The sequence below is a fragment of the Cydia fagiglandana genome, chromosome 12 (genome assembly GCF_963556715.1).
Source record: "Cydia fagiglandana chromosome 12, ilCydFagi1.1, whole genome shotgun sequence".
Lineage (NCBI taxonomy): Eukaryota > Metazoa > Arthropoda > Insecta > Lepidoptera > Tortricidae > Cydia > Cydia fagiglandana.
The window spans coordinates 6,860,467-6,876,412 of record NC_085943.1 but is presented as its reverse complement, the minus strand read 5'-3'; the positions used below and the strand labels follow the sequence as shown (position 1 = coordinate 6,876,412).

Genomic DNA, 15,946 nt, shown 5'->3' with positions numbered 1-15,946 from the left:
AAATAACTAGGTAATTAAAAAACTATGTAATCGACAATATTTCTCCCATGTTAAATTGATATAATCTGTTTAATTTGCTTTCCAGCAACGCAATATAAAGCGAGATAAATAAATTAAACGAGTTCTCACGGTCTGAAAAGCTAGGTCTCATTAATGCGGACACGATGTTGCTCGGCGAGTCATCGGGAGGGAATGAAAATGTAATTTGCGGTAATTCGGGTTGTGTCGCCGCGCGCCGCGCCGGCCGAGAGTCGCGGTTACACCGCCAATACATATTATTTACACTATTTTAACACTTTAATGCAATAATTTGCATTTATAGTATCGTCGTTACCTTTTAGACTTTAGGCTTATTAACTTATTATACAATGCCGACCCACCCCGGCTTTCCACGGGTAAACCTTAACAAATTATACACCGAAAACTTCCTCAATAATCACTCTATCGACAGATGAAAACCGGATGAAAGTCCGTTTAGTAGTATTTGAGTTTATGACGAACAGACAGACGAGACGCGGCGGGGAACTTTCTTTTATAAGGTCTAGTGATATTTGTCATTGAAGATCGGAGATGCATGCTCATCAAATCGTCGGCGGTCATAATAAATTTATTTAAAGCGTAAAGTATTAGGCACTCCTATTAAATGAAAAAGTAAATTGTTTACCGCCATCGCTGCGTTTACACAGCCAACAATCACTACATACGTTTACAATTTTACACTATTCATACTTTCAAATAACATGCAAGCTGATTAATGTTCGTCGTTCTTTTTTTTTACAAAAAACAAACATCAAAATCATTAAATTGGAGCTGGAGAGAAGTGACCCTAACATAGAAGTTTGTATGCAAAGGCGCTAAGCGAATAGTATTGCTGACTGTACATAGTGTAGATGTGCAGATGCAAGGCGATGAACGCTAGAAACTACAGATATTTGCAAACGAGTCTTGCGCTTTGTGTTGCTGTGCCATTTGCGGTGCCGGCAGCCGACGACGCAGAATTGTTCAGCTTGCTCCCCAACACGACACAGATACACGTACATACCTACTCTAGCCGTACTTGTACTACCTACAGTACACTTGGAATATACCTATACGATTTTTGCGCTAATAGGTGCTAACATACTTAACATACATGGAAAAGGAAAACACATTGGGATAAGGAAAAAAAGTTGTTGGCAAAACCTTATCAGATTTTCTCATAGGCACACACATTTCCATTGAAAATTATCTAAATCAACAACAAAGAACTTGTCTGAAAATATAAATTAATATCAGCAGCATATTATTTAAGATTATAGTTGTTTTTTTATTATCTTTTAGCTTGCATTAACTGAGTTTATGCATATTCTATTTTGTATGTTTTTCAATTAAAACACATTTTAAAAATAAGCTACGGCAAATATGTAACAATTATGAATCTAATACGATCATTTATATGCTTCTGCTTTCATAAGTAATAGTTACTGATTTTTTAAAAGCATTTTTCTATTAAAAGACATGTCAAGATCGTTTATCTTTTCGTTTCGTATTCAAGTTCAGTATTTCAATTCGTATCGTTTTCAAGTTCTTTCTAATGCTAAAAGAAACGAACTATAGTTATACGTACATACTTATACTCATTTCAATACAGCCTTATTTCTACCACTAGGAATAGCTAGTACCTAAACAAACTTGGTTCGCATACGTACTTACAACCATCGAAGTTCATAAAGAGAAGCAGTTCCGAGCAGTAACAAGGCAGGGTAGCGACAAACAGTCCGGCTATTTAGCGGAGCGGAATTGGAGTGCAATTTGCGGTGCGGCGACACCCGCCGAGCGCCGCCCTTTATGCAGCGCTGCTCTCGTGCGCTGCAGCGGAGCGTGCGGTCCTTGCCGAATGGGGCTGCTTCATAGACTAGGAAACCTCTAGACGGAATTTAGAGCAATTATTTCATTAAAAAAAAATTCAAATAATAAAATTAACATAATTAATTTAAATAATTAATTTTTTTCATGAAAGCAGTGGTGGCCGAGTGGATATGACGTCTGACTTTCAATCCGGATGTCGCGGGTTCAAATCCTGGCTCGTACCAATGAGTTTTTCGGAACTTACTTACCACTAGCTTTTCGGTGAAGGAAAAACATCGTGAGGAAACCTGCATACATCTGCGAAGAAATTCAAAGGTGTATGTGAAGTCCCCAATCCGCATTGGGCTAGCGTGGGGACTATAGCCCAAGCCCTCTCGCGCATGAGAGGAGGCCTGTGCTCAGCAGTGGGACGTATATAGGCTGAAATGATGATGATGATTTCATGAAACCGATGCTGCCAAAAATACTGGGGTGCGGGGGACGAAGTGAGCGAGTCCCGTGCCGTGATTGGTCCGTTCAAAGACACGGATGTCACATAAAGACACTTTGAATTGAAAATGGAGTAAAACTACCGTATATTTGTGGCAGAGGGGGTAGCGCTACTATGCTCAGTCTGGAGGATGTCTTGTCTGTGGGCTGCTATTACGAACTCGACTCGGGCTGACTCGCATTGTTTTGGAACTTAGTGCATGTCACAATCACGCGCTAGTTATAAGTGTTATAACTGTATTTGACACAACAAAGTAACAGCGTTTGTCTTTATGATGGTCTAAGTACTCTAGGGTTCCCCAGGGAATCAAAATCATACAGATCCAGTTTCAAATCTTTGTAGGTCAAATATACAGGTGGGCCAAAGAATAAGTGCATTCCCGTTGCCAGGGAGGTTTTGGTATTATACTGAGCAACTTTTACTATAGGACCAACTACAAATCGCGAAAAAAAATTTGGCTGCTTCATACATTTTGAATGGTCCATTTTCTATGGGTTTTTGTTTGTTATTACATTAGTCAGCTAAGCATATCATGATTTGCGAGAAATTACTATTAAGTAACTCGTATATACGTGATGGGAAGCACGAATATTTATTAATCTACCGATAATAATTATATGATGTACCTAACAATAATAATTATACGATTCCCGCCTAAATCTGTCTGTCCGGGGTAAGCTTATCGGATCCATAATCCGATTACACAATTATGTAGCTTATGCTACGCACCGCCGACCAATTATAATCTGCTGTGAAATCAATCGACACTCGTAAATATCATTGTGGAAAATCAGACTGAATAAAATTTAATGATTAATAAAATCGGCCAACACCGACTTCGTGTTTACAGGGGTCATATTAAACGCATCATACTCCGCGGGCTCATTATGTTAATTCGTGCTCGATTCACAGCGGATCTGTGAATAAAATTACTGTGCATTTATTCGTAAAATACATATACAAAGCCAATGAATATGGCGCGCCAGCGATTTATCATTTTATTCATTGCATATTGTTTATAGTGTTAATTGTAACTGTGCTACTGTGGAATTTATTTGGTCGTATATTTATTCATTTGCTTAGTTTTCTGATTTATTCTGACGGCGTGATACCTACACGCTGGAATAAAGTAAACCTACAATAGGTATATGAAGATTTGCATTAATTGCATTGTATTGTGCGTGTCTATCTACCTACTAAAGGTTCTGTCACACAGGCGCGTTTTCCGGGCGTGGCGTGAGCGTTTTATATGTAAAAGCAGCGCGCCCCGCTCACGTGCCGCTCGCAAAACGCGCTTGTGTGACGAAGCCTTAAGTAATCATAATGCATAATAATGTGAGTTAACGTATATAGGTACCTTTTGTAGGTACTATTTACGCTAAATGGCGACGATCCGACTACCTCTGTACTTGGGTACTTACTACACGACCCATGCAGGGTAATCTTAAGACCTACATCATATAAGTAAATATTAGTACAGTACATACGTATAGGTACCTATTAATCTTTCTTATATTATCTATATAATATTATACTATAAGAAGTATGCGCTACGTTGCTCACTTTTTTTTTTATTTAACTTTTTAATTACATCAGAGTGTACGTATCAAAGTGTTTACCTATTATTATTATATTGTAAAAAATCTCATTTAAAACAAACTGAACTTATTTCATATAAATAATCAGTGCAATTAAATAGTTTCAATAGGTAATGGAATGTAGCAACATTTGCGTGTAGGACGTATTTTACAATTAGTATGTAAAATACGTCCAGTTAGCGTTTAATTTAGCTGATGACAGCTTTTATTGAATGTAAATTGTCCATATTATACAAAGAAATAGATCGCTGAATTTAAATTGCTCTCAATCAATCTGTGACCGTTTAAATGTCATGTTTTTATTCATGTTATCTGAGCTATTTTATGGTTCCGATGTCCGACTGCGTGATCGTCGTATGTTTCTTGACGTGGAAACATTTCTGAATTAATGCTCGATAACGAGTGATCATAACATCGAGAACATTTCAGAACATCCTAGCAACGAAATCGCTGATGTTACATTAGTTATTTCGATGCTATAATCTTCTGAAACATGCAATGTTTCACACTGCAACTCAGAGTAGGTAATAAATATTTTGAAGCGTATGTAAATCGCTTTCATTTGACAAGGTTATCGTTTCAAATCTCTTCAATCACATTAGCTGGTATGAGTAAGTGGCTAATCTAAACTTTATCTTTTTCAGACGGAAATAGCGAAAAGGCTGAATGCAATAATAGCACAAATCCTACCGTTCCTGTCACAAGAGCACCAACAGCAGGTGGCCACGGCCGTGGAGCGGGCGAAACAGGTCACCATGACTGAACTCAACGCAATCATTGGGGTAAGTAACGTTTTACCCACTAATCACATGACTGACTGACTGAACTATTAATATTGGTATTTGAAACTGGTTAGTCGCTACTATTGCACAATCTTACAAATTAACTTGTAATTAAAATCTATGGCACACACTAAACAAAAAAGAGTTAATCGCCGGAAGTATAACTAAGCAACTTACACTCTAAAAAAAATTTGGTTGGGCCTATCAATATCTTAATGATCGTAATCAAGCATCTTGATTCCATACGAGCCTAACAAGAACTTAAACACATCAAACAAGGTAATTCTGATTGCTATTACTATTGTTAGGTAACTGAACCAATTAAGATCTTGTTCAATATTTACACGAAAAATAATTATGCTAACTAATTGATCCTAGTAAGATCAACTAAGGGCTTAATAATTAAAACAAACAAGTTAGTTTAACTAAGATGTAAATCAATGTTAACATGAAGAATTACTGTATTAACTATTTGACCCAAATAAGTTCAACTAAGAACATGATTACACCGACTTATGGCGTATTAGCCTGAACTAAGATATTGGTCAATTTGAATCTTAATTGTTTAATCATTTCAACTAAGATGTAAATCAATGTTAACATGAAGAATTACTGTATTAACTATTTGACCCAAATAAGTTCAACTAATAGCATGATCACACCGACTTATGCATCTTATTAGCCTGAACTAAGATATTGTTCAACTTGAATCTTAATTGGTTAATCATTTCAACTATGAAGCTTGTTTAGTACAATACCATTCTTGTTCAATTGTATTATGACTCACTTTGTCGCATTTACTAAAACATTTCTTTCAGATTTGTTTCAGAGTTTTTATACGTGCCGTGCTGAATAATGCTGGTCCTCGTTATTATTCTCAAGGCATTAGTCTTAAATACTAAAATATACATTATACATTTATTTCAGATTTTTGGGCGATCAGCTTAGACCCGTTTAGCTTTACAAACACGGGAGGAGGCGTGCTTGTGAAATGTGAAGCCATATCGGCCTAGGCCGATCCTCAAAAAGATCTGAAATAAATCTGTAATCTGTATTACCTACTTAGTATTTAAGACTAATGCGAGTACGAGGACCAGCATTTATTCAGCACGGCGCGTAAAAAACTGGCACAAAGGAAATTTATCAAATTTAAACGAATAAGTACTGAATAAAATATAACAACAAAGAAAGGGATAAAACATAATTAAACTAAATCAAGCCCGTAGAGTTTTATAAAAAGGGGGTAAATGAATAAAACAAAAAAATATTATAATAAGATGTTATTTATTCATTTAATCATTTTGAAAGTAAACGTTTTGCATTTAAATTCACAAGCACGGATCCGTGTCTAAGCATACGAGGGGTTAACACTCGTTCGTTGGTCCAATCACGTTCACACTTGTTGGTCTATCCAAGCACACTACACTCACAGTGTCACTACGCGAGTTTGATTCGGATGTCACTGGTTGTTTTTTACAGTTTAAAAACACATTTGACAGTTTAAAAACCCATCTTCACGATTAAAATTGTTGTATTTATGAATTAAGGGTTCTCTTACTAATCTTGGTATATAGCGGCGTGCTGTTGAAATGACCTTGGGACTATGCAGCTCGATCCAGTGATTTATACCCGACTCAAGGTGACACTGAGCAATAGCTGACTTGCGAGCGTCATTGTTCTTGACCGCAGCGATGTGGTCTTTATTCTGCAGGCAATAGTGCGTTTGGTATGCCCACTGTACGAACTACCACAACTGCAATCAACTTTCTACACACCAGGTTTTTCCAGAGGAACAAGTAATTGAATGAGCTTAACGCAACTGCATGGTACCGAGACTGACTGCTCGGTCGCACGCGCCACGAGAGGGGCGCGGGCGGGGCGGAGAGCGGGTGTACAGGCGATCCCCCTACTTATCTCTTGATTGATCGGATTAACCGATTATTTAATTTAATTATTAAGAAAATCGATTTAACAAATAATTCTTAGTAGAATGGAATATTAGTTTCGTAATCAATACAATAACTTGATCATAATGGGATTGAGTGTTTTATCTTCGTTGTTCTAAATATTATATGTTTAGTTGATTCAACTAGCAAACCTTATGTAAATCAACAAAGACAAAATAATCAAATAAACTATTAAAATGTTCGTAACGATTAACATATTTATCTGTTTTAATTAAATTGTTAAGGATTGAATTAACCTACGTTACATAATTATGCCAACAAGTTAATAATAGATGCAAAGTATACAATTGTTAGGATTAATAACATACCTACTTTATTAGTTCAATCACAGATACACTTATTGTTTTAAGTAATCAGCTTTCTTTGATTTATATAAGATCGTTATTGTTGTAATTAACTTAACGTCAACTAAGAGAAAACTGCTCTTAGTTGGTCTTCATTTTTTAGAGTGTACAATTGTCGCTGCAAAAAAAGGTAACGCGCAATCAAGCGTATAATCTATGCCTTCACTGAGTGCAATCTAAACGTTATATTGCGCGTAACATCGTTAACAGAACAAATTCACGAGCGCAGCTTTTCATGCGAAACGCGAAACCGATTAAATCTACACGTGTCTTGTTTGCACAGCAGTAGGTTGTTGGTTGTAAATGCGAGCGTGGAATGTTTAGCGACTACTGCTCTACGTGGCATCTGTCCAAACAGTCCACTCTTTGCTTAGTTATGCGACTGATTGCATGACTAGCTACCTCGCCTGTCTCGCGATGACAAACTGCTTTTTTACTTAAAATAATTACTTGCAATACCTTTAATGAAGCTCGTTTTTCGCTTCACAATAAAACTGTAAAGGACTTGTAAAACTTGAGCAGGTACGAAGTACGAAACTCGAGTGGATTCTATAAAAGCGCTTTCAACAGGTCGAAAGTTCGGCGCTCGTTAATTAAACGATCTTAGACGATCTGGCCGCGCGCCAGCCGCCTGATAAAATTACAACAAACTACAACGCCGACCAATTTATAAAGAAAATAATGATTTATTGTATTAATTTATCGTGATGACCCCGCTGGTAATTATTAGAGCCTCGTGTTTAACGGCATTACACATGTGAAGCGTCCATTTGTCACCCGCGTGGGCGCGCACTGTATCAGCCTAATGACTCCGCTGTTAGCATTTACATACGAGATGCTAACCGCACCTTTCCAGGCGCGAATTAGAGCCCGTCCTCAAATTGCTGCTCTAACTAATTTCACGATATTCTAATTGTACTTTTTAAGAGAAGCGTCGTGACTCGTGAGCGCTTCATCGCGACGGTCTATTACACTCGAGTCCTCTCGCACTCGTGCCAAGTCGTTAGTGCGACCTATTCTCGCGATGTGTTAACGCTTGGCATGTGTTAATGTAAATAGATACCTATCTATTAGTTTTGTAGATGCGGCGACTGAAATAAATCACTTTAAAGATAATGAGGGCGAAAATAGTGGTGGAAGTCAGTTGACGCTGCGCCGTCTGTGGTTGGAACTTGGCGGTGTGCCAACTCGATCACACGGACCACATTGTTACCACCTCTGCCCGCGACTGATCTATTACCTATTTTTAAAGCAATAACCTCACAATTCTATAATTAACTTAGCGCAGTTTAATAGGAGGCAGCTTTTGTAACAAAATTAGCCAAAGATTAGCGTAGCTGCAGCTTCACATGTTGTTGGCTACATATCAAGATTCAAATGGATTGTTTGCGCATATTCGCACATTTCATTCCTGGAATTGTTAGCCAACTTTATGTCCCACATAATGTGGCTTGAGTTTGTTGGCTTCACAATATTTTGCTTGAAAAATTGTAATGTGGGCCACATTACAATTCTTCCAGTAAAATATCGTTAACTCTATACCGTAAGCGTCTTGGAGTATTACCATCTCGGTCTTAAAGAACCTTTTATGCCGCTTATACGATGCGAATACCTTAAATGTGAAAGAGAATCTATACCTGCCTAAAGATCCCCTAAATATTTGCTAAAGGTTCAACGCCCCGGCGTGGATTTACCTATAGATTTACTGAACAGCTTTCGAGATACCGGCAAAACGCAATATCGTCTCCCCCTATAAAATACTCTAATTTAAATAAAAAAGCTGCGCCACCTTCCGTATGTCGGTCCTTTTTTTATTACGAACCTTTTTTATTTTCGGGTCAGCTAGGGATCAAAGGGGCTCTCCCCGGAGAGTGGCCTCCCCGGCCCGTCTGATTTGCGACGATTCTACCGTGCGCCGATTTGTGAAGAGGGAATACTCTTCAAATTGGGGACTCTGTTTGCCTGCCTATTAAAATCACTTACCGTCTTGCAGAGTGCTCAGTTTCCAAATTTAAACGTCTTGCTTTTGTTATAGCTTTTGTTTACGATCCTCTTGTTTCACTTTGGGCGCTTTTATATTTGTTACCGTTGACTTTAATAATCGTATTTCATTGAAATGGTTTCAAGGTTTTTTTTATGACTTTTCCCGTAACGATTTATGAATATCGTCTGAAGCAGTACTTATTCGATTCAATCTATATCAAATAAACTGGCTTCTTATTGAGTCGAAAGAGGGTAAGGTAGAGAAATGCGTGTTACGTGAAGAGTAAATGCGTACGGTGACAATATAGGTAAGCGCGGCAGATAGACCCGCTGAACAGAGGTCGGGAGGCTCGTACCGTCGCCCCGTTATCGGCGGGCGCATCGTTTCTCGTTCTGATTTTATTCCGCACCGCCGGTTTGAGGGGTGGCTCCGACCTCGAGGTAATAGCTTCCAGACACTCGCACCCTCTCATGTTCACCTATACATGACACAAATGTTCGCATTGAAACAATATTCATGAAACTCCCGATCGATACGAAAACGTGCTCCGTCACACACAGATGCAGGAACATCCCACATCGAGCTGCTTTATGACTAATAATCTAATCAGAATTTACGATGCGTTTATTTGTAATAGAAAATCCATATCTATGATAGTAATTGTGCGGAATAAACAAGTGTATTATGTATCTCGTTTATGCAACATTATCTCGAGATATAGGTGCGCAAACACGAGTGCTCGCTGTGTAAATCTTAGAGCGTATCTGTTTCCCCGTCGATGGCTCTATAAACAAGCGAGTCGCGAAAACATTTCTGTCTAGTTTACGTCGGCTCTCGCGCCCTCTGATAAAAATTACGACGAGAATAAATCGGGGTAGCGGCGGGGAGGTTGAGAGGGGAAACATGAATTTGTCATTTTTTCCGAGGCACGTTCGCGGCGGTGATAAATATTGCATGGGATCGTGTAGCTCCTCGGTATTTCTTGTGCGTCTGCCCCGCTCCGCTACCGCATTAACTTTTCCCCGTCGCTTAGGCGCTTGTTTTTCAACCAGTGAGTTAGGGCCGGGCCTGTCGTCGCTTCCAATGAAATTATGAAATCAGTTTTACGACTCATCCGGCTCACGAGTTTTCCTTTTTACCTAAGGATTTATTCATTTCTTTTCGGCGTTTCGGATTTGTTTATATTTGGGTTAAAATAGGCTATCTAAAGAAGATAAGGACTTATTTCTCAGTGACTTCACACCGATTACGCCTACTTTCGTAAAAGTAATCTAAAAATGAAACCATTGGAGTGAAAAAACATTCGAATCGAATTACATCTAGCTGCTTAATGTGCCTTAACTTTATAATGTACTATTTGTGTTTAACTGTAAGTGATAAAAGCAATTATGTTGAAAGTGTAACATGTGTGTTGGCGCGTCGCGTGTTGCCGGTTCACGTCTAATGGTGCGTTAGCCGCGCCCCCACCCTGTCTCAATAAACTACCCTCTTTGTAGCTTATGTCGTCGTTTTATGCCCCGCGCTCACGGGCGGGTGGTTCGGGGCACAATATCGATAGTTATCAACTGTGATACAATGGGACGGACGCGAGCTATCAATGTTGTCATCCTAATTCTTTGTTGATCCTTTCAGTTACGTTATTTCTATTGTGGAATTTTATTTTTGTGCAAAACATTCTCAAAAAAGTGTCTGTTAAATATATATGATATCACCGCTGCAATATATCTATGCGTCATACATTGCAACAGACTATTAAAAAGTCAAAGCCAATTAGATCATCAATACATTTTAATTGCCAACATCACTGCGTCAATTGGCAAAATATACGGGCAATCAATCAATTATTTTAAAGCAGCAGCAATATCTTAATCCGAAGGCGGCGGCAGCGAAGCAATCGCTGGTAATTGCACTTTAATGTGCTCCCACCGCAAACTAACTGATCTTAATTATTCCGGCGTTAGAATGGAAACTTTCCTCGTCTCTCGATAGAACTATTAAAATGTAACTAATTGTGGGTTAATGATATAGAAACAGATTACAATCCCACTTATGTTACTTAGAGCGCTCTAATTGTCCGAGCAATAAAAAAGCAATAAGCATTATCGTTAAGCGACTCGTCTTTATGGTCATCTGTTGGTTACTTACTCTACATTATATCAATGTTTTACATTTTAAACTGTTCACCACGCATCATTCACTTACCAAGTCACCACGGAAAAAAGCTATATTATCCTCTTCCATCTATACAAATAGGTACCCCCGGCCCAAAATCCATTCCGCAATTTCACAATAATCGAAATAGTTTTCTTTGTTTTGTGGATCTGGAAAGCCGCTCAACGCACGGCTCCGAACTTCCATATTTGCGTCAAAAGCATCGCGGTGTTCAGAGAAATATTTTCACGCAAAAATCTGAGCCGTAGAGCACGCTATCCATTTATAAATCGGGAGTAATCCAGCCGAGATGTGAACGTGGTTACGGAAGCCTAACATTTTCTTTAAAAATTTTACCCGCTACAACTCTCGTCAATTTTACAATATAAGCTTTTCCAACTTTAAAGCAAATTTACTCAATAATTACACTCTGTAAATAAAATGAATGTTTATTGGATTTTGGCACTATTGTAAATTATTTCACAGAATTCTTAGGGTTGTGAGCAATTAGACCAATAAAATTTGGAATGTTTTCTAAAAAAGCCATTCGGTATATTAAGTATTATGAAATAACAATTTTAACAAAATAATAAGATGAAACGGCACAATTTTACAATATTGTTAACATCTTTTTTTGAGTATGTACCTATTTTTACAAAGACATCCAGCCATGCCTACCTTCATCCATTCTAATTCCAGTGGGACCGACCTGCCTCCGCCCATATTTAAAATGTCTGATATCTTGTGATTTGTCTTTCTGTTCGCATACGTTTGAATAACAAATTGACCTTGGCAGAAGATGGAAGGATTCACAATTCTCAAAGGAATCATTCCATGAACATTATATTTTTAGACTCTAGTTACAATCTGATTATAAATAATTTTTTTTATAACACGTACACGTACTTCGATAATAATCCTTAAAGAAAATTTAATATAACTTCAATCTAGTTCATAATATAATCTCCGTAACACCAGGCTTCTCCGAAGTTAGCTGGGTATACGCAAACGTCGTTAAGAGGATCAAGTTTTAATCCCCAAGGCTGCTTTGCTCTTTAATCACGACTAAATTATGCGCTTACAAAAATGTAACGAACTCCTACTACCCAAAACTAAATGGGAGTATGTGCTTATGGCTTCATTCAGTCTACTGCCTTTGTGCCTACAGTGGATCTGCGGTATTGTCATTCATAAGGATCTGTGGGGGGCGTTAGGGTTACCACTAAGCAAATAAACGAGACAGCCGTCTCCACTCTGAACTGTAGCATTAATCATAAAGCATACCTACTTAATACAAATATTATGGTTCTCAGCACACACAGATATTCTGATTTCAATTAATACTTGTATTTACGAAATTTCAACGAACAATACCCTCTGGCGGTGTACGTTTAGGAAAATGTGTAATGCGTCTATTGTTGTTACTGGTGTTTATAAAATAGCTTGTATAGATAGAAATAGGAATTGCTTAGTTTATAAACGTAACAGATGGGGGAATACAATAGAGATCACGCGGCTGTCGACATGGCTAGGGCTGTGTACCGCACGTACAGAGGGTGACCGGGGTCGAGGAACCGTGGTAGCATGGGTGACACGGGGTAAACGGTGACAGGTAACGCGGGTGCACACGGTAATTACGGCTTTGTTTGTATAATTTGGACCGCTAGGACCTCGGCCCACGCTTTATGAATTTATGAGTTATATGATGCATGTTCAATGAAACGAGGTGGACTACTGACCTGAGAAAACTTGACACTGCTCTGTTAGTATATGATTATGCTTGCAGGCATACTCGAAAATTTGCATAACATTCGTGTTGTCTTGACATAATTATGTTATGCATGTTCAGTTTGCAGTAGGTTAACAACATTGTAAATAAACAATATTAATGCCAGTTTGTAAATCCGCTAGTTTATTTTATGATGTTATTAGCGCTTATATTTCCATTTATGTCAAGTTTTATATTATAAAAGATGGCTCAAACACGTGCCGCTTGCTATGGCAGCTAAACAGATTACTTGCGCGTTTATTTGGTCTCGTGGGGTCTGAGGAATTGGACCAAAAATATAATTGGAATTTAAAAATTCCCTATTGTAGAAAAGCACTCCAGCTAAGTGGCGCTCGCCACCTTTTGACACACAATAAATCACAGCCGTGAGCGGCCAATAAAAAATATGTTCCACCCTCGGCGAAAATCCAATTAATTTTCGGCCGCTAAAAAAGAACGTGCTCGTCCGACCGGAAAAAGCTTGGCGAGTCGGAGAGGAGTGCGCGAGGAGCGCCACGGAGCGCGCGGAAGCGGGCGCTGACGCGGGCGGGGAGCGGGCAGATCGGGACAGATGGGCGGGCAACCGCTCGCAGTGTATAATAATAACGTTTAACGAGACGAGATACGAACGGGAAGTGCGGGAAAAGTGGAAAAAGGGGAATAATGGAGAAGGAGTAATCAATTTCGTTCAGTCGCCGCCGCCGGCGGAGTTCTCATTTAAAATTTAAAATATCGCGGCGGCAGGGGGCCGTGGAGGACTTTTAATTTGGGCCGGCTACGGTTTAAAAATGCACGACGCTCTGCGGTGACACATCAATTCACTTTGACTGTCGGCACTCCCAACTAAAATGTTTTTTTTTTTTTCACTTTAATCAGAGTAGCTAATTTGCGTCGCGCGAAACCCATGAATAAATTGGGCTTTTGCAATCACGTATTAATCTTACTACCGCGCCTGTGCTTTATTCTACCTGATCCGGCGTCTACTGCCTGCCACCTGTGCCACCCTTGACCGCCTTTGAAAAAAACAACTAACAAATTTAAATGCAAAACTCACCCCTTTATGCCTATAAAGGCACCTATTCAAGTATACTTACACGTTCCAACCCTATAATAATAAGCACAGCCATTGTATCGTTTGATCCCTTTTGTTACATTTTTTGCTTAGGGATAAAGGAGGTAATTGTGTTATAAAACTTGTTTTTCGATTTGTTGAAATGTGATAGTAGTCCTAAAATTACTAGCCAGTTACTAGTTTGGAACTCCATCAATGTTGGTATTTAAAAACCTTTCAATTATTCAAAAGGTATTACTCAGTCAGTTTTTCGATAAAGAGAAGAGAACGTGTCGTGTGTTAGGTACATAGTTTTAGTTAATTAGTGTGAATTCTGAATGTACTATAGTTCGTTCGCGTTAAGAATGCAGCCTGTAACCAATGTATCCAATCAAATCGTTACCAATCAAAAAGTCAAGTTCACAGTGACCAGTTGAAGGCATACTTTCTTATTAGGAACAATTTGATTGGTTACTAGCATCGCTAGGCTGACTGACAATGATGATTTTACTTGCTTGTTTCATTACTCATTCTCTCCGAATATTACATGGCGACCCTGCCATTTTTGTGCCCCAGACAGGCTCACTCCGCGATTTCGTCGCTTTGCTACAGGTAGCTAAAACTCCATCCGTTCGACCCCAATTTTGGGGTTTGCGCTGTCGCCACCTAGCGGCCATTTCTGTGCTGACGTGACAGACGCGTTTTGTTAGAGAGTGAGTCATTATTTATTCTGTGCCCCAGAGCACAACTGGATACCGCGTTAAAGTAGTTCTTTAATTAAGTGCATCTTTCCACGAAATTGCCGCTTTATGTAAACATATTATTGCAGCAACAAAGGCCGGACCTGCCGCGGCTGCTGCAGCAGATGCATGCGGCGCACCTACCGACGCACGGCGCGCCGCCGCTGCCGCTGCTCGGGCAGGGCGCGCTGCCGCCCGCGGGGCTGCTGGGGCTCGGCGTGCCGCACCACCCGCTCTCCGTGCTGGCCAAGCCGCCCGACCTACACCGGCCCGATGACAAGGGGAACGGTAAGTTACAATACATCTTGCCATATAACACTTTAAACTCTCGCGTTTTGTACACATATTTAATTACACAAACGGGTCTACCACGATATAATTTAATTGTTTTTACCTTTAATTCCGATGATTTAATTTTTTTTGTTTAATTTTGTTGGGACGTCAGTCTTTCCGTGACCACAGCTGGTGCAACTCAGCTGAAACGTCGGAATTAAAGGTAAAAACAATGAAATTATATCGCGGTAGACCCGTTTGTGTAATTAAATACATCTTGCCATATCTCCAGCTGCGTTCTTTTTCTGATCAGAAATATGAGAACGAGATGCAATTGTCCTGAAGACCCTGAATCACGCCTAATGTTCGCGTTTTGTCTCAATTTTCCAAAAAAGCGTGTAAAATATCTGCTGTGGCTAGGTTGATTTCATCAATTTCATGTTTCTAGGGAAATAATTGAAGTGGAGTTCTAATATAATAACGAATATATAATAATAATTTGCTACTAATATAATAACGAAACTGATTGTGTCAGACAAACACACCTTAAAGGTCAAACAAAATGATAACATATCATTTTGTTTGACCTTTAAGGTGTGTTTTATAAATGATTAGAATATTTTATTAAAATTGCAATAAATATAACTAGAGATACATAAATTACGAACAAAATAATACGAGCTACATAGCTATCTACAAAGGGAAAGAGGAAAGCTGATTGGATTTCCCAAGCGCACAAATCCTACCCGGAATAGCCAACAACACCCGGTCTCTGACCGATTTATATGATTATTGGTAGCCGGGCTAGTCAGTCACTGGATCATTCCTGGCCGCAGAGCCCTGTAGCCGACCGCCTTTTGTCGCCTTGCCAATTATATCCAACAACGGCCCACTATGTACTGCACGACGCACGTCAAAGGCATTTAATGCATAGACTGAATCGCCTGAGT

General features: G+C 39.1%; 1 protein-coding gene across 1 annotated transcript in view; it reads left to right on the top strand.

Annotated features, from left to right (window-relative positions):
- Nucleotides 1-15,946, top strand: part of LOC134669504 (protein groucho-like) — an 84,356-nt gene that overhangs the window by 29,893 nt on the left and 38,517 nt on the right. The window contains exons 5-6 of the mRNA XM_063527094.1: nucleotides 4,581-4,718; nucleotides 14,813-15,011. Coding sequence (XP_063383164.1) covers nucleotides 4,581-4,718; nucleotides 14,813-15,011 — 337 coding nt within the window. The remainder of the gene's footprint in view (nucleotides 1-4,580; nucleotides 4,719-14,812; nucleotides 15,012-15,946) is intronic.